The sequence below is a fragment of the Miniopterus schreibersii genome, assembly GCF_964146895.1.
Source record: "Miniopterus schreibersii genome assembly, chromosome: 2".
Classification (NCBI taxonomy): Eukaryota; Metazoa; Chordata; class Mammalia; order Chiroptera; family Miniopteridae; genus Miniopterus; species Miniopterus schreibersii.
The window spans coordinates 169483639-169508882 of NC_138102.1; the positions used below are offsets into that span (position 1 = coordinate 169483639).

The following is a 25244-nucleotide window of genomic DNA, read 5'->3' on the forward strand; positions in this document are numbered from 1 at the left end:
TACTGTTGATGGTCTTTGGGTGGTTTCTCAGTTTGAGATTTTTTTGTTGTTGTTAATCTTCACTCGAGGATATTTTTTTTCATTGATTTTTTTAGAGTGGAAGGGAAGGAGAGAGAAAGAAACATCAATGTGAGACACATTGATTGGTTGCCTCCCACACGTGCCTGACAGGGGTGAGGGATCAAGCCTGCAACCGAGGTACGTGCCCTTGACCTGAGTCAAACCCGAGACCCTTCAGTCCATGGGCGGATGCTCTAACCACTGAGCAAACTAGCTAGGGCCAGTTTGAGATTTTATGAGTAGTGCTACTGTGAACCTTTTAGGATGTGTGTTTTGTTGAACATATTTCTGTTGGGTATATACTTATTAGAAGTGGGATTGCTGAGTCATAGGAAATGCGTATGTTCACCTTTTGTAGATAGTGCCAAACATTATTGCAGTGTGGTCATACCAATTTACACTCCTACCAGCAGTGTGTGAGAGGTCCGGTTGCTCTGCATCCTCACCAGCACTTGCTAAATTCAATCTTTCTTTTTATCATTCTGGTAGGTATGTACTGGTATCTCCTCTTGGCTTTAATATTTCCAACTCAGGGTTTTTTTGCATATTTTTCTATTGGGTTATCCCTTTTTCTTACAGATTTGAAGGAGTTCTTTATGTATGCTGGGGATGTAAGTTCTTTGTTGGATATTTGTACTTCAATTATCTTATCTCAGGATACAGAAAGAGATGGGACGCTGCCTGACACATGTAGAAGGCAAGCAATAAAAGTGTTTTTGTTTGAAGGTCATTATTATAAAGATGCCAGGGCTCCTCAGATTAACCTGTAGATTCAAAGCAAACCGATTCAAAAATCTCAGTAGGTATTTTTTTTCTTAACTGAATGAAGTTGACAGGCTGATTCTAAAATTCGTTCAGAAATACAACTGACCAAGAATAGCCAAAGCAATTTTGAAGGAAAATAAAGCTGGAAGATCTATTATAAAGTTATAGTAATTAAAATAATGTGATACTGGTACAAGAATGATCAAATTGACTAATGGAAAAGAGCATCTGAAAACAAAGCCACAGATACAAAGTATTCTGATTTATGGCCAAGGCATCATTGTAGTTCAATGGGGAAAGGATTGTCTATTCAGTAAATGCCAGCTTAACTGGACATCCATGTGGGGGAAAAATATGTTGTCCTTTATTTGATACCATACAAAAATCAGTTCCAGATGGATGGCAGATCCAAATGCAAAAGGTAAAATAAAGATTTTAGAGAAAATGTCTGTGTCCTTCAGTAAGTCAAATATTTCTTTAAAAGCACTAACCATAGAAGAAAAGGGTTTAATTGGATTGTAATAAAGGGAAGAGCTTCTGTTCATTGAAAGTCACTATTAAGAGATTTTTTTTTTAAACGAAGCTGTGGGGTTTTTTGGTTTGACCTTTATTGATTTCAGAGAGAGGAAGGGAGAGCGAGAGAGAGTTGAAACATCAATGAGAGAGTCGTCATTGATCAGCTGCCTCCTGCACACCCTCAACTAGGGATCGAGCCCGAAACCCAGGCATGGGCCCTCACCCAGAATCGAAACTCAGCCTCCAGGATCCTAGGTCAATGCTCAACCGCTGAGCCACGCTTGGCCGGGCCAGAGATTCTTGCTGAAGACAGGCCAGAGTAGTTAGACATCACCTGGGCAGGGGGATGGTAGAAGATGAGGAACTAATATTTAGGATGATCAGATATGGAGAATGGGAGACTTGCTAAAATGACTTAGCAGGGTTCTTGCTAATACTAGATTTTGCAAGGAAGTGCACAGGTGGGCTAGGGGGATGTTCTGGAACCTGGCTAAAGTTTGGTTAAACAGAGAATCTTTGTACATATCCAGGGAGTAATTCTAACTCCCCAAGATAGCTTAGAATTCAGGCTTAAATATCTCAATTGGGGAAGGGAAGCGGTTGCAGGGGGTAGGGGGAGATGGAAGTCTCTTAGGAAAAGGTACATTACCTTTAGGAATGAAAGGGCCCTTAGAAGAATAGATGAGCGATATGATAGTTTGTGACAGAGTTTGGGTGTGTAGACCTTCTAGCCTCCTCTCCTATAAGAGTCTTCCCTGGTTGATGAAACTCCCCGATAGGGTATTTATGGCAATTGAGTTCCTTTTGGAATTTCTATCTTTAGGCAGATAAGGGGAGTTCAAAGAAAGACTCACCCTGCACTTGCTATTCTCAAGTGCCTACAACTCAAAGTAATATACCAAAAAGGTATGTATTGGGGTGGCGTATTCTGCTACCCTTTAGGAATTATCTGTTCCTGAGGGTATAGCTAAATTGGTCCTTAAATTATCTAGGCCTTTGCTCGGGGGATAGGGAGATGCTGATTACTGACTCTATTTCTTTTATTTTTTTATTATTTATTGATTTTATTTTCGACAGAGAGAGAGAAACATCAATTTGTTGTTACACTTATTTATGCATTCATTGGTTACTTCTTGTATGTGCGCTGACCAGAGATTGAACCCAAAATCTTGACCTATCGGGCCAATGTTCACACCAATTGAGCTAATGGGCCAGGGCCTCCATTTCTTTTATGGTTGTTGCTCAGTTCCAGTTTTCTGTTTTGGAGCATATTTTAATAGTTTGCCTTTTTTTTTTATTCTGAAAGGCAGTGTAATATAGTTGTTAAAGGAGTAGACTCTGGAGCTGTACAACATAAAAAATCTTAGCTCCAATATTTATTAGTTAATGCGACTTTGAGGAGTTTATGTAACTTTTCTGTTCTTCAGTTTTCTCAATACTAAATAGAAATAACAGTATCTCATACAGCAGTTGTGAGTATTAAGTGACTTAATATATGTGAAGTACTTAGATGAGTGCTTGGCACATTGTAAGCATTCAGTAAATGTTAGCTATTATTAGTTTTTTTCCAGAAAATTGTTTTTATTTAGCTTTCAAAGTTATTGGTATAAAGTATTCTTAGTAGTTTCTCAGTTTTTAGTTTCATAACACTAGTTAGATCCTATTACTTATGTTTATTTATGTCCTCTCTCTTTATTTGTATAGATTTGCCATGGTATTAACAGATGTTTCAAAAACCTAGTTACTGCTTTTGTTTGATCAGCTCATTTGAGTAATGTTTATGGTTAAATTTTTTTTAAATTTTCTTTCTTTTTTCTTTAATTTCCTTTCTTCTGCTTTCTTTGTGTTTTAAAGGCTCAAGTACTGAAAATAATTTGTAAGGTTATAAATTTTCCTTTGAGTACTGCATTGGGTAATTTGTAAGGTTATAAATTTTCCTTTGAGTACTGCATTGGCTATCATGAGTTTTAAAATATAGTTTGTCTCATGGCTTTTTCATTTCCATTTTTATTTCTCCTTTAGCCTGTGATTTATTTAATATCCAGGTAGTAAGTTTTCTCCATGTGCCCCTCCAGACCCATAATTCCATCCTGATCATTATGGAATGCATCACCTGTATTCCCTTGGCCTATGGATACTATTTGGGTTCAGCCAATGAGAAGGACCTGCAAATACAAGGTATCTTAGTCTGCTTAGGCTGCTATAACAAAAATACCATCAACTGGGTGGCTTTTAAACAACAACAATTCATTTCTCATGGCTCTAGAGATTGGAAAATCTAAGATCAGGGTGCTAGCATAGTCATTCTGGTGAGGATCTGTTGCCTGGATTAAAGATGGCTGTCTTTCCCCTATGTCCTCACATGGGCATAGGGTAAGAGAACTCTCTGGGATGTCTCTTACAAAGGCGCTGATTCCATTCTTCAGGGCTCCAACTGCATGACCTAATTACTTCCTAAAGGCCCACCTCCATATACCATCACACTGGGGATTAGGTTTCAACATGAATTTTGAGAGGACACATATATTCAGTTTATAGCAAGAAGGTAGAAAGCACTAGAGAGGTATTTATCCTAGTTTTCTCCCTGCAGGACTGGTATTTGGTGGTGACTGTGTTCCTGTGGGTAAAACCACAACTCTTATTGGAGGACTCAACTTTAGCTTCAACTTCTACAGGGTTTCAGTGACGCTGCTTCTTTTCCTTGGCCTTGAGGCCTATGGTAATAACTTCCTGCTGTTGCTACTCCCTGTACTCCTTTCACTGTTCCTGTTGGTTGCCTTAACACTGCTGACAGCATTGGAAGTAAAAGGTCATTTCATTAAGCTTCCCAGTTACCCCTGTTGAGTGCCATCTATTTCTTTCAAAGTCTTCCTGCAAAATAACTTCCTGGGTTAACAACTATTTTGCTGCCCCTGTTCTGTTCTCTAGGTTTAACTTTTTCCATTTTTATCCCTGGCCTCTTTTTTTGCAGAGAACTATTCTTTCTCTCTCAGTGCTTCAGAATATGAAATGGGTGTTAAAGTGTATTCTTCTTGGCAACTTCACACCTTTTACATCCAGTTCTTGCTGGTGCAGGTTTGTGGATATAAGAGTTGCTTTAGAGGTTGAATAATTTCAGGTTTTTTTAGGATTCTGGTTTCCTTGGCAGTATAGTTTCCTGAAATGTAGCAGAGTTTCCAGTCTGTTTGCTTCTAGGCAGTTTCATACACAAGTAACCACAGCTAAAGGATCCATTATACATAGTTCTTAAATGTGAAGTCTGTAGATAATTTATTGGTTGTTTTGGATTTTTTCTCCCTCTCACTCAGCTTAATGGCAACAACCCTGGTCATCTCCAGTAAGGGGCTTGAGTGAAGACGTACCATCCTTAATCTAATCTTAGCAGCTGGACTAAGGGTCTTGGGAAAGGCTTGAGGCTACTACCATCGTATCTCCTGCCTTTTGGCATTTCCAGCCATAAGAATTCCATTCCCCCACCCTATCACCCCTTTCAGTCAACTTGAACTTCAGGCCACAGGCAGAGAGCCTTCTTTCACAGAGCTGAAAGCTCATTGGGCACATGGTCTATCTTCCAAGGCATTACAATACAGTGGCAATAATTTTATCAAAAGTTTTGCCATTTGACTGTAGTAGGTCATCAGATTTCTAGCCTGCAATATGTTTCCTTGCCACTCACCACTCAATTACTAAGCCAGTGCAGCATATTTCAGTTTCTGTTAAATCAGCCCTACTAGAAGGAAGGATGGTGTAGTAGAGGTTGAACAAGTCAGGTCACCATATCAATCATAGGACCTAAGCTCTCCTCCCCTAAGGAAATGTAACTGGGATATTTTTGGCATATTTGGTATAATACTGTTACTTTAATGATTTTCAGAGTCAGAATCAGACTCATTTATAGCTTAAGGCTCAGAGAGTTATATGCAGCATTAAAATTTAAAATTTTAAATCAAGCGAAGTTTTGAAAAGTATTCCAACCACATTCTTTTCCTATATAAAACTCTTTTGAAGTATCTTGTTTTAATCTAGATTTCCTGGATTATTAGTTAATTTTCCTCTCTTCTCTTCTAATTTTGGTCTTCTGTATTCTCCTTCCACAGGTCACTTCTGAGCCCTCCTAGTCTGGGAGGACTTAGGGGTACACTGAAGGATGGTGTAGTAGAGGAGTTAAGAAAGAGAAGGAAGAGTGAGGTTCCCACGCCCAATTCCCAGTCATTGCCCTAGAATCTGACAACCATTTCATCAGGGCTGGATTCCCTATATACCTTAAAGTTAATTCCATTGTCTTGGAGCCTAACTTCTCCAAGAGGCTGAAGTGGGAAACAGTGTAACCTCAGACTTGGATGTATTAGACTGAACAGGACAACATTTAGAAAATGATGTACACTGTATTTACCATGAGTATTAAGTAAAATAAATACTGAAATACCAATATTGACATGTTAGTCTGTTATTGTAATCTCTAATTAAGGTGTTTGAGAGTAAGAATTCTCTAGTCAACTTAGACTGGTATTAAAGTTCTGATGTTGCTCTTTCATAGCTTTCAGATGTTTTCATTATAAAGTAATTGCAGAAACTTTGAGTAATTTATCCTATCTTGAATCCTGAAATTCCTGGAGAGAAGAGTACCTGAAAATAAGAACTTTATATCTGAAGGACCTCCTTGCATCATTTGTAGTGTATCTAAACTGTTTCTTTGTAACTTCATTACAGAGACAATATTGTCCTCAAGTGAACTTTTACTCTTTCAAATCTCTGTCCTTGGTAATCCTATTTTCTATAGTTGAACTTTGGTGTTTGTTGAAATCCATTCTCTTTTTCTTTGTTCATGACTAGGACAGCTAATTTTCACCGTCTTATCTTGATCTCCATACCCCCCTTCATCCTTCATACTTCTTAGTAAATTATGAAATGTTAACCCTTTGTTGGCAATGTGTTCAGGTTTAGCTTACCCCCACACCCTGCATTATATCAACCAAATAAAAGTGAGATGGTTCTCACACAATCTCCCACATTAAAAGTTTTTAAAATGTCCTTTCTTTATATTTATTTATTTTTATTTTTTTATTCCTGAGAGAGAGAGACAGACAGACAGACAGACAGACACTGATTCATTGCACCACCTATCCATGCATTCATTGGTTGCTTCTTGTATGTGCCCTGACCGGAGATTGAACCCACAACCTTGGTGTATGGGGCTGACACTCTAACCAACTGAGCTACCTGCCAGAGCCCTTTCTTTGTGTTTTTAAAAGTCATACCTCTCTAAAGAACATTAAGGCACTTTTTATAAGTGCCATTTGTAGATCTTTTTACTTGAATTATTGATTTGACTAATGGAAGGAAATTGTTTTTGTCTATGAGTGTATACATTGAGTGGTAGCTATCTGATAATGGAGCCTGCTGTCTGAAATAATTATACATATAAAATTTAAGGTATTGTATCATTCTATTTTTCCTTAAAATGTATCTTCAGTTTCCTATAGCACAGGAAGCTGTACAATTGTATTATATAAAATAATCTTCTGAATTATAACTGAGATTGGGAACATGTCAAAATTCATGCTTTTATCACTGTCTGTAATAGAATGTTTATTAATGGAGTTATTAAATCTTAACCATATTGATTGACCATTAAGACCAAAGCCAGTTGATCACCAGATATGCAAGCATAAATTTGTTTAATATGAATTTTAAAAAATATTCTTGGGAAACAAGTCTTCACTTTTTTTGCCTGTGTTATGTTGTTTTTTCCATTTTGGCTTCTTCACATATCCTCAGAATTCCAGTATAGATTTTCACATTTTATCTTGGTATTTTATATAGTTATATGAAAGACTTTCATTTTTTAAAAGCCTTGTGGAAAGGAAACTAAACTAGTAATCAAGAATGGCATTAATTGGCAATGGTATCTTGAATTAATCACTTAATTTCTTTAAAACTAGCTTCCCGTTTCTTATATGAAGGAGTTGTACCAGATCATCAGTTAGTATGAAATTACTCTCAAATCTGGTAAGTTGAGTGAGAATAGACCTTTTAGAGACTTCCATTAATTGGGGAGAAGTTCTGCTCATTTCCAGTCTATTTTTAGATTAGAAACCGTGAGTCAACTTTAGTTTTCCTGGTTCTGTACCAGGGGTTTGTTCCCTGCGTTCCCAGAAGCAGATCATGCCTTAAGGATTTAGGAGAAAAGGCCCAAAGCTCAATATACTCCACAGTGGCACAGTGTTAGATGGTATACTGACTTCACTGTCTCTGGATTTTCGGATTATTGCTTATATAGTTATTGAGACTTGTTGTTATTCCCCCTACAACAGATCAAAATGTTCAGTAGTTTTTATTCAAAATAATAAATTTAAGGACATCCTTTATTTTTAAACCCACATTGTAATTTTTTTAGCTGACAGAATCTGACCACCTATATTTTGTTGTTGGGATTTTGCTGATTAAGTTATAACTATTAGTATGTCTTTAACACCTTTATTAAAGTGGATTTTCTACATCTACCATGCCCTGTCCTTTTTGTTTTACATTTCCTTACAGATTTCCCTTTCTGATGAAAGGGAATAGTGAATCATTTTGAGAGAAAGAGCTCCCCTTTATCTCTTAACAGAATCACAAATCCTGTCTCCACATTATTATGATTATTGTTGTTGATAAGGAAAAAAGAAAATAAGGCCGGATGTGATCTACTAATATCCAAACCTCATTTTAATGTTTATTACATGCACTTCTCACACCCAACATTTTGCTAATATGTCTGACCTGGCTCTTTTTTTTAAAATATATCTTTATTGATTTCAGAGAGGAAGGGAGAAGGGGGGAGAGAGAAACATCAGTGATGAGCAAATCGCCATTGATCGGCTGCCTCCTGCACGCCCCCAACTGGGGATCAAGCCCACACCCGGGCATGTGCCCTGACCATGAATCAAACTGCAACCTCCTGGATCCTAGGTCTATGCTCAACCGTTGAGCCACTCAGGGCCAGTCCTTTTTTTTAAAGGACTTAAATGTGATAGATTTAATTCCTCACTTTGGTTTTGCTCTGTATCCAGTAAGTGCCCAATATATGCCAGTTGATTAACCAGATACTGGTAGGGAGAGCTCAATCCATTATTGCTATCTTCCCCTCCCTTAATTAAGATGAAGTCACTGCTGTTCTTTACTTTTAGTCAGTGAGTATATAATCTGTGTAAGTCAACTTTCTCCCTTTGCATCTTTTCATCTTTCTTTTGATTTGTTTTGTTTTAGACTATATATTATTGTACTTAAGTACATTTGGACTGTTGTATAGAAAAAAAATTTAAATTACTCTTTTAAAAACTTTGTCGTTTATAACATACCATGTAAAATTAATTGGATGGGATGTATTTCTGTTGGAAAATATCAGAAGCCTGTAGTCAGGAAAATTTATTAATTATATGTCATACCTGCTCCTGGTTTGAAAAAAATTTTAAGTAAACAAAGATATTAAGCAATCTCCTCTTAAAGGCATTAAAAAACACACACCCACCTCCCTATTACTTCTTCTGCAGTTACCAAGTAATAATGAGTGGCACTGAAGAAAATGTTCAGGTTTTTTCAGAGCTGCTTCTGATGGGAAAATGCTTAGTAATGATGAAGACACACCCTCCAGTTCAGTGGCCATTTTCTAGTGTAGTTCTGGAGAAACAAGTGGGAGCCATCAAAGAAAAAAATGTATGGATCAAAAGAACATGGGCAAGAGGCAGTAAATTTTTCATGTAGGTCAACTGGAGAAATTAGAATTATGCTGTCGGTGAGTAGTTTAATTAGTTGGACTAATTTTTATGGACCCTTTTAGCCTACTTAATCTTTTTGAATTCTATGATTAGATTTTTCTTTGCTGATATTGAGGAACAATTAAATTAATGCTTGGGTTTGGAGCTTTTGGAATAATAATTTAGAAGTTATATTGAAATGTATAAACTACAAAAAGTATTCCCTTTTATTTTATAATATCTTGACTTTTGCATAGTATTGTTCTATTATTTAAAGTTTGAGGTGGGGAGGGTGGAAGACAGTGAGTGGCTGCTTTCAAATTATACTTTTGATTGTATACTGATAAGTGAAAAGTACATAAAAACAGCATATTGGCAATATAATTAATAGTAATGGGAAATTTATTTTCCTTTGTAGGGTTTGGTTAGCTACAATAGTTATAGCTCTTTATATTCCAAAAGCGTCTTCCTTAAAAATAGAGAAAATAGTTACCTTGTATAGTTTGGTAACGACAATCTTCCTCATCAGCTTCTCTTGTGGTGTTCTGCAGTCAGCCTGAAAAAATATATATATAACAATAGACAACAGGGTCCATCTTTTTCAATCATTTTTTAAAAAGTGATGTTCTATATGTGATAATTACATTTGGACCTATAGCCTTAAGCTATAGCCAAAGATAAAATATTTAAACAAACATTTTAGTAGCTAATAAATATTTCCAGGCAAATATTCCCCATCAAATCTAATTACAAATTTATTACAGATTTTTTTTTCTTAAAGATTTTGTTTTGAATAGAAAATCTTTTAAAGGTTCAGTTGGAATGGTGGAAGCTTAAAAATACATATAACTTACAATATAGTACTTTTTTCTGAAGGAGTTAAAAATTTATACAAATATTTAAAGAAAAGTTAACTAAGTAATTTGATAAATTCTGTTAAGGGAATGGAAATAAAAGGCTTATAAAATAAGCACAGATTTGTATAGGTGTGAGGTCTTTCTTAACAAAATTATTCTACATTACACAATTTCAGGTTTCTGTGCCAGTGCTTCCTTTTGCCTTTCCTATTGCTTTTTGGGTTTAATACAGATTTGAAAAGATAAAATATCACCTGGCATCTGACAGTAGTTAGCATTTTTCGAGACCTAATAGTATATGGCTTTGATATAGTACTGACATTTTAAATCAAGAACTGTGTAATAGTTGAATAGATCATTAGTGGGGGGGGGGGGGGTTAATTGGTTTGAGAGAAACATCAATTTGTTGTTCCACTTATTTATGCATTCATTGGTTGCTTCTTGTATGTGCTCTGACCAGGGATTGAACCCGAAACCTTGGCATATCAGGATGACACTCTAACCAACTGAGCTACCCAACCAGGGAGATCATTAGTTTTGAAATAGAAAAGTACACAAGATCATTCTAATTAATTTGCTAAACTAACAATTCAACACCTTTTGTATCAGGCCTCCTGCTGGGTACCTTTTTCCACATAAATAACACATGAATATATTCTCATTGTAAAAATATCAGATTGAGGGAAAGCATTGGCCCTCCCTTAATCCCAGTTTCACTTTTCTACTCACACATAACCACTGTAATCAGTTTTCTTCCAGATCATTTTCAGTATAATTATATTCATGTATACATATATGCAAATATATGTGTCATACACACAGAAATATTGTATAATTTGACTTTTTTGAATGGAAATGGGTTCTTAAATGATTATAGCAGTCAGTATTCTCATATGTACATTTAGCATACTTTTATAGTTAATATCCATAGAACAGATGTGTAATGGAATTGCTAGGTCAGTAGATGCACACATTTATATTTTCATAGATTTACTCCCACTAATAGTGTATGAATTATCTCTTTCCTCATACCCTTGACAACACTAAATATGATCAAACTTCTTAATTGTTGCCAACTACCAGGTAAAATTATCTTTGTTTTAACTTGCACATCTTCACTCAAGGGTAAAGTCTAACATGTTTTCATTTGTATTTACCATTCATATCCTTTTTGTCTTTGAACTGCCTTTTTATATCCTTTGCTCATTTTGCCGTTTTTAAAATCTTTTTCTTACTGGTTTATATGGGCTTATTGTAAATTAATCAGTTTTATCATATGTTGGCCATATTTTCTCTCTGGTGTCATAAGAGTTATTTTAAAAACCCAGTAAACTGGTCTTGAAAGTAATTTGTAAGAATAGAGTACTGTTTTTATAGTCCCAGTATTCTTTGCAGCCAGTTTCTAGGCTTGTGTAATCAGAAGCAAATACATATAGATTATCTGAAACACAAATGATTGGGGATAAATGTAGATACTATTAGAAGACATATGTTGACCTATTGTGAATTTTCAAACTTAATCTGTTAAATAATTTTAAAATTAAAAATAAATTTATATTTACAAAATACTATATTAGGCCAAGTTAATGAACTTATTTACTCTAAGTTATTTGCAATGTAGCAAAGTAAATGACAGATTTGGCTCTTTCTCAGCTGCCTACATTCAAATTCTGGCTCTATCATTTATATACATGACCTTGGCCAAGTTACTTGGTCTCTCTATGCCTTAGTTTCCTCTTATCTTAAATGAGTTCTGGCTCATAAGGTTATCGTAAAGATGAGATGAGTTAGTCCGTAAAAATGCTTAAGACAGTGCCTGGCACAACAGTATGGGTAATCAGTACATGTTTGGTAGTGCTGTTGTTTGGAGAGGATTTGGTGAGGAGGGAATCAACCAGTTGAAAACCTACACTGATCATCCTCTTTTGAGAAAAAAAAGTGCATCTAGGTAGTATCAAACAGAATTAGCAGCCTCTACTGACATCTCCAAACCACAGGTAAACACTGCTACAACCTAAGAAATGGGCAGAGGGGGAGCAGGTCAAGGGCCATTTCCAGATACCCACTCCTTGATGAACCCCATAGCCTGTGGGAAACTGCAGCACCGGAATACTTGCTTTATCTTGTTCATATTGAGCCTGCTATGGCTCTTTCACTCTTGGTAACTAGATTTCTAAAACTGATCTATTTCCTTTTGATTGTTTTTCTTCTTTGCATTTTATACCTGAAAATTTCCCTCTGCTTTCTGCCTGAATTATTCCTAATTGCTACTTTGTTAACTCTAAGCTAATAAACAGAACTCTCACAAGGATGAGTCAACAGAAAAATGATGGAGTCTGTAGATCATAAGAATACCAGTTCTATGAAGGTTTGGAGGAGTTTCCACTCTTCATAATATATTCACAGAATAAAAATAATTCAGATTTGTGTTCCTACGTTCAAGTGACTATAGTTCTATGAAATTTAAAGCCACCAGTGAAAGGGGAATAATTTGAGATGAGGACAGTCTGGTGCTGCCCCATGTGCCCTCTCCTCCAGCTTGGCCTTCCCCTGTCTAGGGATTTATGAGTATAACAAACTATCTTTTCAATGGCAGTTGTCTCCTATCTGTTGGCCTCACCACACCTGAATAATAACCTATATTTTAAAACAGTAAGATGAAGTTGAGAGAGAAGATTTGGTTGGTCCTTCTAGATCTCCTTTTTCCTCAAAGAGGCGACTTTGTGTTTTGGTTAAGGGTGTAGGCTTTGGACTAAGAGCTAGCTTCACATTCTGCTGGGTAACCTTGGACAAGTTATTTGACCTCCATATGCCCCAATTTCTTTCTAAAATGGGATAATAGTACTTAGTACTATTTAGAAGTTTAGTTAATAGTACTCTTCAGAAGTTTGTTGTTAGGAGTAAATTGGGTATTATAAAGCATGCTTAACTTTAATACCTAGTATATAAGTGACTTAACAAATGTTAACTAGTTTTACTGTAACTCTTATTTTCTAGCTTTTGTACTACTATTTTCCAAAATATTGATCTCTCTTAGGGGCTTCTTGTCTTCTTACACTATATACTATCTCTAACTGAGCTCATCTACTCCATGTTTCCATACCTATATGCTACCATATGGGTTTGCCACCATACCTATTTGCTAAAAATTCAAATCTGTACATTCAAACTAGGCCACTCTCCTCAACTCCAGATACTTTAGATCCAAGTTATTCACATTTGAATATCTCACAGGCACCACTAACTCATCACCTTCCTCTTCAGATTTGTTGCTCTGCCATTATTTTATATTTCAGTAAACAGTACCACCTAATTGTTCGGAAACCTAGGAGTCATCTTGGCCCCTCCATTGCCAACCACTTTCAATCATAAATGGATAATAAGCTGGGTGGGGTGGGGGGAGATTCACAAACTAAAGAATATTTATTACATTTGGAGAGAGGAAGTAGGGTTCAGAGGTAGGATACAGTTATTTCACATTTTATATCTTTTTGTACTGTTTGAATTTTTAACTTAAAAATAACAAACAGTAAAAAACAAAAATCTATGAAGTTGAGCAGTTGAACTTAGTTTCCTTTTATAAGTAGAAAAAATTAACTTTTTTTTTAACATCCCCGGAGAGAAGTTAATGGCAGAAAACTACTATAATTCTAGTGCCTGACATATATTAGGTGCTCAACAAATATTTGATTAGTGATAAATGAACAAATGAAGATTGTCATTTAAGTTTCCTTTTTTCTAGCCAAATGATTCTCCAGTGGTTTGCTGTTAGCACTGAGTCACTGACATCTAGAAGACTGAGCAGATACTTTGTGAGGAAACAGAATCAGAATTTGGCCAGTAGTTGTTATAGACTACAAATTGCTTTTCTAAAAGGGTATACAGCCCTGAGAGTGGCTCTTGTGGGAAAGAGAAGGATAAGAGTCTGGAGGCTGCATCAGGGTCAGTGTGAAAAGAGCACCTAGGGTTGTGATGGCTGTTTACTTAGCCTGATGTAGGTGTTTACTTGCAGGCTTATAGCATTGACAGAAGTGTGCCAGTAGCCAAAGGAAACCACTCAGTACGATGCCATTTGTGGAAGAGGTTGGAGTTATTTAGATATCTAACTTTCCTAGTTACATATGTGGCCCAGTTAGTCAGATATGTTTCGTTTCTTATGTTGAGGCCCCAACAGGAATCTTTTAAGGAAATTGTGTTATTGGAAAACTGAGGTTCAGGTAGATAAACATGACGTTCATTTAGACAATCTCCAAATATGACCAACTGCTGTAATTATTTTGGTTTTATATAGTATGTGTGTCTGGTTAAAAATTTAAAGCATAAACTCTGATGCAGTTATTTTGAAGATAACTCATTTCACTCTTAGGAAGCCTGTTGAATTTTTAGATTGTAAGTCATGAAAAAATAACTAATTTTCCATTTTGGTTTCTGCTTTTTTAGTCTATCATTATCCTCAAATAAGCAGTAAATAATGAAGGCAGCTGCTCAACTGCCTTTTTGTAAAATTTTCAGTCTATGATTCCTTGTACCCTTAAACAGGGTTTCTGAACCTCAGCACTATTGACAATTTGAGCTGGGTAACTCTGTGGCACTTGTCCTGTATATTGCAGGATGTTGACTAACATTCGTGGCCTCTGTTCATTAGATGCCAGTAATACTGCTCCCCTCCTCAGTTATAACAACCAAAAATGTCTTCAGACATTGCCAAATGTCAGAGTTGGGGGGTGGAGGACAAACATCTACTTTGATTGAGAAGTACTGCTCTATCGGACCACACTGGTTTTTTGTTGTTTTCTAAACTAGCTTGCTTAATTGTATTTTAAAAACATGGCTCCAAAAAGTCACATAATTGAGAATTGCTTATATTTCACAAACTTTACATCAGTTTGTGAAAAGTAAATATGAATGATTGACACTGACAAGTAATAGCCATTTATTTGTGCTTTCACTAAGACTAGTAACTTGAAATTTTGTTGCTTTCACATTTCTTGTCCTCAGTGGGAATATTGCGCAGCCTAGGTATTGTTGCAGGAAGTTTGCAAATCCAAATATTTGCCCAATGTTATCTGGATATTTTTTATAAATACATAAAATACCATGTGCACACATTACAGTAGCTGATGTTTGTGTGATTAACTCACAAATTTATTTAAAGATGTTACTAAAGCCTGGCTGGGCTTGGCTCAGCAGTTGAGCATCGACCTAGAAGCCAGGAGATCGAGGTTTGATTCTCGGTCAGGGCATGTGCCCGGGTTGCAGGCTCCATCCCCGGGGGGTTGGGGGGTGCAGGAGGCAGCCAGCCGATCAGTGACTCTCTCATCATTGATGTTTCTCTCTCTCCCTCTCCCTTCTTCTCTCTGAAATCAATAAAGACATATTTTTTTAAAAAAAAGCTACTAAATTAACACTTGCTTTTTGCCATATTCTCTTTCAGCAGATAGTCAGAGTACCACTACCATTGTATGGAAGTTTGTAAAGACTTGAGTGCTCTAAAGTATAATAAGCTTATCCTTTTCCCAGATTAAAATAATAAGTTGAATGTTCTCAATTTTACATTTTTCTGCCATATTATTTTCTTAAGTCTTTTATACCAGACTAGGAAAACCTAATGTCTGATTTTTTTTTTAACTTTATAATGGACTTTAAAAATTATCATAAAAGGAGAGGATAATACAGTGAAAGCTCCAGATACCCATCTCCCAGCTTCAGAAGCTGTTACAGTTTCCCCAAAAGGTTCATCTATTCCTCTCCCACCCCCACCTTTTTTCTTGGTGTATTTTAAAGCAAATCCCAGACATTACCAAACTTCACTTGTAATTGCTTCAGTATACATTTCTAACAGTTAAGTACTCCTTCTGTAAAAAAAAAAAAAAAGCTTCCAATACAATTATTTAATAAAATGAATAATAATTCCCTAATATTGTCTGATGCCTAGACTGTGTTTGGATTTCCTCAATTATCTGAAAAACTGTCTTATAATTGTTCAAACCAGGATCCAAACAAAGTCCATACATCACATGTGGGTGACTTGTCCCTTTAGTCTTTATCAGTTTCTCCACCTCCTCTACCTCTATTGTATCATTTATTTGTTGAAGAAGCTGAGTAATTTGATCTTTAGAATTTCCATATTCTGAATTTGGCTGATTTCATAAGATAAGATGGCATTTGATTTAGCACAAAATTCTATATTTTAACATACAAATTTTTTTGTCTTGCCTTTCAGAGAATGTTATGAGTTTTGTTTTACCACCTGAACAAGGTTAAGAACCCATAGCATTCTTATTTTGTACTTAAGGAAGCTGAGCTCTGGAGGATTTTCCTGAAACATAGTGGCCTACCCGAAGAGTATCAGAGCACTCAGCATTTTTCTTTGTGCTGTTAAAATACCTTTGCAGGTATTCCGCAGACTTAGCAGCAGTATCATAGAATGAAAGTGTTTAACAAGGACCTCACCTGTTTTGGTTTTTCTTCCCTGTGCCTAGATATTGCCTGGCACATATAAGATGTTCAGTTAGTGTTTATTCTTCCATGTTTGCCCCATCTTCCCTCTCTGGGCTAGAACCTGAGAGGTTACAACTTGGTCTGTCCAGAAGGGTTTAAAGCATTTTAGAGGCGAGCCTAAAAATAAAAGCATTTACCCATCACCTCTATTTCTACACTAGTTAATCTTCCTTCTTAAATGCAAACCAGCAATAAAGATATTAGCACCTCTGCAGAATACACCATAAATCATGCAGAAAATAAACAATGCATTAGAGTGGTTCAGACTTTAAATAGCATTAGTGTGGGGTCTGATATCTTTAATGGGGGAGGCAGGTGCATGAAGTATAGGTAGGCTAGGAGTTAAATGAGTCATTTTCTTGAAATGCTTGGTCACCAAAAATGTTGAGATTTCCTGTCTATTTTTGTTTACTTTTCTTCCAAAACTAAGCTTCAACCATCAGAACAATCTTAGCACAACCAAAAACTCTTGGCTATCATTCATTTAGCAAATTTTTTTCTGGTTCTATGATGTGTGTTTTCTATCAGCTAAAATTTACAGGAATCATCAACCACAGGATTCCTGAGGAGAAGCTCCCACATGCTGTGTCTGAGGTTTCTCATATTTCTTTTGGCAGCATTAACATTCTCCAATCCTACAAAGTTATACTTTGAGTTCAGTGCTGATGATGTCTCTTCAAGAAAACAACTTAACTGAAACATTTGTGGTTTTATTTTGCTTGAACCAAGGGAAAACTTCTAATAGAGAAAATTACCTACCACCACCTACTCTGCTTACCCTCCACACACAAAAAAGTCCCTTCTAAAGCTGCCACCAACCTATAATAATGCTCACTATAGGAAGCATAGAAATGTCTATGTATTAGTCTATAAGCCTAATAATAGCCCAAAACCTCCAAATAATAGGGATCAGGGCTGTTGCAATAGGGAGCCTCACCTTGCTGTAAAAGAAAAACTAAAATAAATTATTTTATATTGGGTAATCAGGTTTTAATACTAAGACATTATCTGCCCTTTTCACTCCTGCTTTCTTGTGCATGCACAGAGTATGAAAAGCTCATCAATATGGTTTCTTATGCCACAGTAAAACTAGCCTTTTCAAAACACAAAACTATCACTTGTTGAGTTTTATTATGGCTATTCTTTGATGTGATTATCAGAAAAGACTATTAAAAGTATTACTCCCTTTCCAACCATACATCTGTTTAAGGCCTGATTTTCTTTATATGCTTCATCCAAGACAGTAAGCTACAACACATCGAGTGCAGAAGCAAATATAAGAATCCAGCTATTTCCTATTAAGCCAGACAGTAAAGAGATTTTCAAAAATGTACAACCCACTTTTCTCAATTCCTTTTTTTTATTTTTGGGAAAAAGTACTTTTCATTAAAATTATATTATTTACACTAATACTGTGTGTTCTGCACATCAGCTAAGCATATATACTCAGTTTGGATCACCATGATCTGGCTTACTATTGCATATTTCACAAAAATAGCATTAGTCGTTTACCTTGTATACTAGTGATAGTGCTCAACCATGTCCTTTCATACAGCAATTCTACCAGTAGTTTATTCTGCTGTTTTTTCAAATGTAAAACTTACTAACTTGGCTGGTTTCACAAGCTTCTTGCTAAAGATATGACGTAACCATTTGTGCTCTACAGCTATGAATGATGCCTTAGTAAGTAGTTCTGGTTTCTTCTTCATCTTTAGTGACAGAATTCATTACTTTTATCCTAGAAAGCACTGCTACAATTCTGGAAAATTCTGGCTTGGCAAAGACCATCACTTCTTGTTTCATGGCCTTTATGTAACTATGTATTTGACAAAATTCAGAGTAGACCACCTTTGGAGACTAGGGATGAAGGTACTGCAGGTCTGATAAAATGTAATTCCAGTCATTATTGTGTTTCATATTTGCACTTTGGTCTTTTTTGTCTGTGAATTCAAATCATACCACGTTAACACATAAACTCGAACTTCATGAACACTAAAGTTCTATTCATTATTATTCATGATGGTATTCTGAGTTGTAGCATTCTACTGGTTTATTTCTACTTTAGTTCTTCCATCACTTTTGAGCCAAAGAAAATTTAAAATTTAACCAATGATTACACAAACAAAAAACAAACAACCCTTGGTTTACAAACTGAACATTAGCCAAGATGAACTGACCAAGATAGACCTTGTAGCACATGAACAACTTTTAAGAATGCAAAGAGATTTTTAGTAAAATTATATTAACTTTTAAATATGTTTTGGGGATAAAATTACTCTCATTTTCCCCCTGAAACTGCCAAGTAACCTGTGTACTATTTGATAGGTCTCAGAAAACCACATCATGACCAGTGGTTCTTAAATTTTTTTGGTCTCCAGGCCTCTTTATCGTCTTATAAATTATTAGGGCCCCAATGACTCTTTGTTTATGTCGCTATCTATCAATATTTATATTAGAAATTAAAACAAAAAATTAAAAATAGTTGCTTATTTAAAATAACGATAAACCTAGATTCAAGGGTGGGCAAAAGTAGCTTTACAGTTGTTTCTATGGAAAATAATACAATAATAAATAATGATACAAGAATAAACTCTGTTTCACATACTCACAACTATAAACCTACTTTTGCCAACCCCTGTACTATACTGCTTAAAATTACAAACAGTCCCTCATGTGTCTAGAGAGGAAAACACCAAAGACACAGGCAATTTAATAATTACAGGCAATTTAATGTATTGACTGCTTTGGAAACAGAGGAACAGCAGCTAAATTAGACCAACACTTTAAGGGAATATATCCTTGAGTTTGGAAAAATGAAGAAGAGTTGGAATTTGATGGATGGGTAGTAATTTGCTGGCTATCAAGTTGAGAGAACAGGAAGATGAGTCAGATGCCTTCCTTTTCAACTATGTTTAATCTCTCTTTTGAGAAAAATATGCAAAAAATTATGAGAAGGAATATGTTTCTTCCTCCTGTACCAGATTTAAAATCTCTGGTGGCACAAATGGTTAATCTTCATATCATCCATAATGGATCTTCAAATATTGCCTTGAATTACTCACTCTGTATCAGACTGAACTGTGACCCATCAGAGTTGCAGAAGAACAAGAATGCAGTTCATTCAGGCTGACCTTTTAAAAAGTTTACATACTTTTAAAAAAGCAAACTTGGTTTTAAGGCAGTAGAATCCTTTCTTCAAATGAACTCCCATGGAGAAGAACAATAAATAAGATGGATCAAAGTGGAGTCATACTAATTCAAGGCCATCAAACTTATTCTGTAACAGGCCAGATAGTAAATATTTTAGGCTTTGCAGGCCATATGGTCTGTGTCTCAGCTTTGCTGCTATAGTGCAAAAGCAGCCACAGATGACACATAAATCAGTGAGTGTGGTTATGTTCCAATAAAACTTTATTTATGAAAATATTTAACTTATTATAATTTTCATGTGTCACAAAATACCATTTTTTTTAATATTTGCCCCAGCCATTTAAAAACGTAAAAACCATTCCTTGTTCACCAATCATATAAAAATAGGCACACAAGGGGGGACAAATCTGACCCAACAGTTTCAGTTTTCGGACTCCTGTTCTAATTAAAGATTCATTCAGACTCATGAGGCACACTCTTGATTGACAATTATTCTCTTCGAAGAGGCTTGTGGGGGTGGAGAGGGGACCAAAGTTCTTTTTATTCAAACTGTAATGCTGTGTCAGCACTGGCCCTAGTGTCCCTTCCTTTTCCAGTTTGTGTCATAGCTCACAAAGTAGCAAAATGTTCCCTAGCCAGTCGTTCAGTGGTTAGAGCATTGGCCTGCGGACCCAAGGGTCACTGGTTCAATTCCGGTCAAGGGCATGTACCTCCGTTGCAGGCTCCATGCCTGGGGTGAGAGGAGGCAACCAATCTATGTGTCTCTCACATTGATGTTTCCCTCCCTCCCTCCCTCCCTCCCTCCCTCCCTCCCTCCCTCCCTCCCTCCCTCCCTCCCTCATTCCCCTCCTCCTTCCACCTTCCCTCCATTCTCCTTTAAAAAATAAAAAGCAAAATGTAATATCTGTAACATAGTGGGGTTTTTTTTAGGTAACTAAACAGAAGAGAAAAAATGAATACTTTGTATTCCATATACAGGGTTAGGCCTGAGTGAATCTGTTTCTTCAACTGTGAAATGGGAAGAATAATAATAATATGATGATGATGATGATGATGATACTTTTTATAGAGTTTGTTGTGAGCCTTAACTGAGATGATGCATGTAAAATGCTTAGTTAAGCTTTTGCCACATAGTAGTGTGTCAGCTGTGTTGCTATTTGTTGTTTTGGTGGTAGTGGTTATTGTATTTCTGACACCTAACATAAGTTCTTTTTTTAAATATTAAATATTTTGTTGAGTGGAATCAAGGTTTATTTTTAAATATGCCACTAATTTTGTAGTTTAGAGATTTAAAAGTTAAAATTAAAGCTTGCTTTTTTAACCAGAAAGGAGTGTCTCATATATTTCCATCCAATAGTGATGGTGATGTTTCTGTTTTGTGGAACTGGGGTGATTTTTTTTTCATCTGTCCCAAAACCTATGCTCTTTTCGTGTAGCTTATATAAAGTTAAAGTATAAATTGAGTGCTTCCTGTGTTTCAGGGACTGTTCTGAGTGCTTTACATTTATGAACTAGTTATTATTATTCTTATCTTTAGTTGAGACAGCTGAAACATGAAAGGGTTATAAATTGCCATAGTTACCTAGCTAGTAAGAGACAGAGTTGGAATTTCAACCTCTAGTCTGCCTCCAGAGTTTGTGTCTTTAACCACTGTGTTCTAATGCTTTTATTATCCACACTGTCTCTTATTTGTCTTATGCTTCTACATAAACTTATCTTAGGTAACTTTCTTGGAGTTTTAAGTTTTTTTACAGTGCCAAGTACTGTGTGTGTTATCTATAATATAGTAATACATATTTGTGCTTGACTGAATCAGTAAATGTGATGGCATGGAAAAATTATAATTAACACAGTACAATCATTGCCTGATTCTTCTTGGCTTTGATTAGTAGCTTTTTCACTGTAGGTCCTCTTAGAACTATCTATACCGAGGATTGGCTATTTTGAAGCAATCTACTCTAATACTACAAAAATTGGGGCAAAGAAATTTCTTAACAAATCTATTTATATTCCTAAATTAATTTTTTCTTGCTAGTACTCACTCAGAAATATTGGTGTGTTTTATTTAGAGTTCTCCCCCTTTTTTGGGTCCCTCTGTTAAACTGTTTGTTGGTGTGTGGGGGTTTTTGTTTTATTTTAATGTTAAATGGCATTGTGACATAATTCAGTTGTTTAGAGATTAAGCCTTAAAGAATTTGGGCATACGAGTCATGATAGTGAAATTTGCTATTGAATTTGGCCTCTAAAACTTGAAATAGTAATGATCTTGAAATTTTTTATTTGATGTCTTTTTCAGAATTCTCCACTTTACCAGTACTTACAGGATCTGGGACACACAGACTTTGAAATATGTTCTTCTCTGTCACCAAAACCAGAAAAATGCACAGCGACAGAGGGACAACAAAAGCCTCCTACAACAGCCCTTCCAAAAGTAAGGAAGCATGCTCATTCTCTATGACTTAATCTTTTGTTCTTTGCCTTACGAAAAACAAAAACACACACTTTGTAAGTACCTCCATGTCCTCCCCACACTGGTAAGACGCACTGGCTGCCTCCTGCGCACGCCCCGACCTGGGCTGGGGCCGGGGCTGCCACCGAGGTCTGTGCCCTTGACCGGAATGGACCCCGAGACGCTTCCTTCGGCCGGTTCTCTAACCACTGAGCAACCGGCCAGGGCAAGACTTTTTTTCTTATTTCATCAGTAGTGCAAAGCTGTGGGTTTAGATAAACACGACTCCTCACTGTTCTGGACCACGTGGTGGGTAATTTGTATGATAAATGGAAATGAATGTGGTTGAGGATCAAAGTATATTATTTATTTAAATAGTGAAGCTCTCTGGAGAGGCCCAGGAAATACACTAAGACCTCAATGAGAGCCCAGCTACTAGGACTCTTACATTAACTGGAATTTTTTTTCTTTAAATTTATTTTTTAAAAGAGCACAAATTACAAGAAAGCAAACTGATAAGGTATTTCATAAACAGTTTCAAGGCAGTATGATGGAATGGGTACACTTCCCTCAATTTCTGATGCCCTTAGGTCTGCAGTATTGTACACTTTCACATAGCAAGTACCGCATGCTCGATGTAGAGCATCCTGAGGCTAAAATACTAGAGGAAGCTCCATTAATTATGTTTTATAAAGTTCATTACCTAATACATTCATTTATGTTCTATTAGACATTTATTAAAATAAAAAATATTCTAGTACATTTAAGTTTTGATACAAAGAATTCTAATAGAAAAAATATAACCAGGGTACCTCATTTTTTGAGCATTCTAGTTTAATCAATGTTTTATTACAAGACAGTTATTTTCAGGAGGTGGTTTTTGAAAGTTTTCAGTTATTTATTCTGTGGTGCTAGAGGTCTTTTCTCCTGTTCTTTGAAAAACCCCTAAAATGTGAGGTAACCAGGCTGGGCCCATTTGCAACAGCAGAGTAAATATCAGAGAAATGGTTTGGGTGTTTTTGTTTTGTCTTTTTGACTAACACCCACAGGGTGGGAGTTAGGGGAGTTAGAGCTCATGTGGTTCAGAACCAGTTGGCTAGTCCTCTGTAATCAAACACTTCCTTCTCCTTGCCTCTTTCAAATATAAATGTTCCTGGGAAGAGTTTTAAAAGGAAAACCTAAAGATATATCTAATAGGTTATTTATAGGTTAAAGCTTGAATTTGAGATTACCTGGCAAGAAAAGACAAAGAAAGGGCCAAGGGATAATCTCCCATTGACCTGGAGCAGGTGGGGTCGGGGGGTGATGCAAAGTTGTGTTCTGTAGGTTTTCAGCCCTTTCATTTAAGACAGATATTTTTACATATAGAAATATTAATTTATAAATAAATAAAATGAGAATTTAAAATTTCATCCCCTCAGAAACTGAGGAATAGTAAAAAGCATAGCCAGCGGGTGTTTTTCAAAATTACCACATGTCTAGAAAGTCTGTTTAATCTTCACTTACGCATTTCAACTGTATGGACTATATTTTTCTAAAATGGGAGTTTTTATAAATCTGGGGCAACTAAATTTTAGAAAATTACTGTACTATTTAGTTCTTCTCAGTGAATATATTTTTAGAATTCCCTTCAAAATTCTGTTCAAACAATGAAGTATCAGTTATTTTTTTTGGAAAGCAAACTTTTTTGTATACGAGTTCATGATAAAACGGCCCTTAGGACTAATTGTCCTTTTTTAACTTTATTTTTTAATATAATTGTTAAGTACTTACCGAGTAGTCTGTACTGGTATCCCCACCATGCATATTTAGTGTTTGCATATTTTTCTGGTTTTTTTCCTGTGATTATTCTTTTCTTTTTTTAAAGAATCACTGTCTTGCCTTAATTAGTTTTAACCCTTACGCTTTTAAAAATCAATCAGAAGGCTAGGGTGTAGGAGAATCATTTTTCAACTCTTACAGATTCATATTTAAGATTCTTCTTTGGAGTTAAATATGCTCTTTACTATTATAAGGTTATTTCTGAGTTGCAAAGACTCCATGTTTCTCCCTATATTCTCCCATGCAGTCTTGGCTGCCACAATCAGACAGACAAAACTCAATGGGGACCCCTTTTTGTTTGCATCTGCACTGGAACCTTAGCAGCAAACAGTAACTGCTCCAGGTTTGTCAAATAGATGCATTTTCTACGATTATTCTTAAACGTTCCCTCGGTAAAGTTTAGCATCAGACCTCTTCTCTGCTTGGTCTGTTTTCTCTGAGAGATCCCCTCTACTTTCTTACCTTCATTGGCCATTTATGTCCATTCCCCATCTTTGCTGAGCTCCAGATCTTTGTTAGACACTTCTACCTACCTGTGCCCCAGGAAGCTCAGATTTAACATGTCTAAAACAGAGCTTTCCTCAGCACCCTGCAAACAAAAATTTTTTTAAATATTTTTCAAATTACTACTGTCTTAGTCATCTTACAGTGTCCCGTCACTCCCACATTGATTTGGTAAAAAATGATATATCAGGTCAGCCTCTAGGTCTCTAAAATCTAACCCTAATCATTACTGTTTTTGCTCACCTAGTGCAGGCCTATGTCATTATTTAGCTGGAATAATGTCCTCCTAATCATGCTTCTTGGCTACAGTTATTCCCTGCCAGTACAGCCTCTGCACTGTTGCCAGTTATTTTTTCTAAAATGCTGATTTTTTATTGTTTCACTTCCTTGCATAAAAACCTTAGGTGGTTCCTCACAGCCTGCAGGGTAAAATCTGAATTATTGTGGCATATAAGACCAAAATCCTTGAAAACCTATTGCAGTGTACCTTTTTAACTTTATTATAATTCCCATTTTCCCTTCAGTCTTAGCTGTCCCAAAGTATGCCACCAGGCCCACGGCATGTTCTTCATGGCTCTCTCCTGTAATCACCCTGTTCTCTTCCTGGAGTGTTCTAACCTCCTTTGTTGTTAAATTTCTACTCATCTTCTAGGGCTTAGTTCCAGTGTTAGCTCCTCTTGGCCTCTTCTTTTTCCACACTTTTCAGACTTTCCATTGGTTTGTATTTATTTGTACTGTCTCTTCTGTACTAAGTTCTTGACAACAACAATTATGTATATTCATGTTTGTTCCCTTGATCCTTTTTCAGTAGCTGAGATATAATAATCACTCAGTGAATGTAAACTCCACTTACTGGCATGATCAGGAAAAGTGCTCTTAAGGTAT

The 25244-nt window shown here is 36.1% G+C and overlaps 1 protein-coding gene across 5 annotated transcripts in view; it reads left to right on the top strand.

The window, feature by feature from the left end:
- VEZT (vezatin, adherens junctions transmembrane protein) overlaps nt 1–25244 on the top strand; it is a 59667-nt gene that overhangs the window by 2825 nt on the left and 31598 nt on the right. For all 5 annotated transcript variants that reach the window (XM_081130673.1, XM_081130675.1, XM_081130674.1 and 2 more), the window contains exon 2: nt 21882–22016. In XM_081130673.1, the coding sequence (XP_080986799.1) occupies nt 21882–22016 (135 nt within the window). The remainder of the gene's footprint in view (nt 1–21881; nt 22017–25244) is intronic.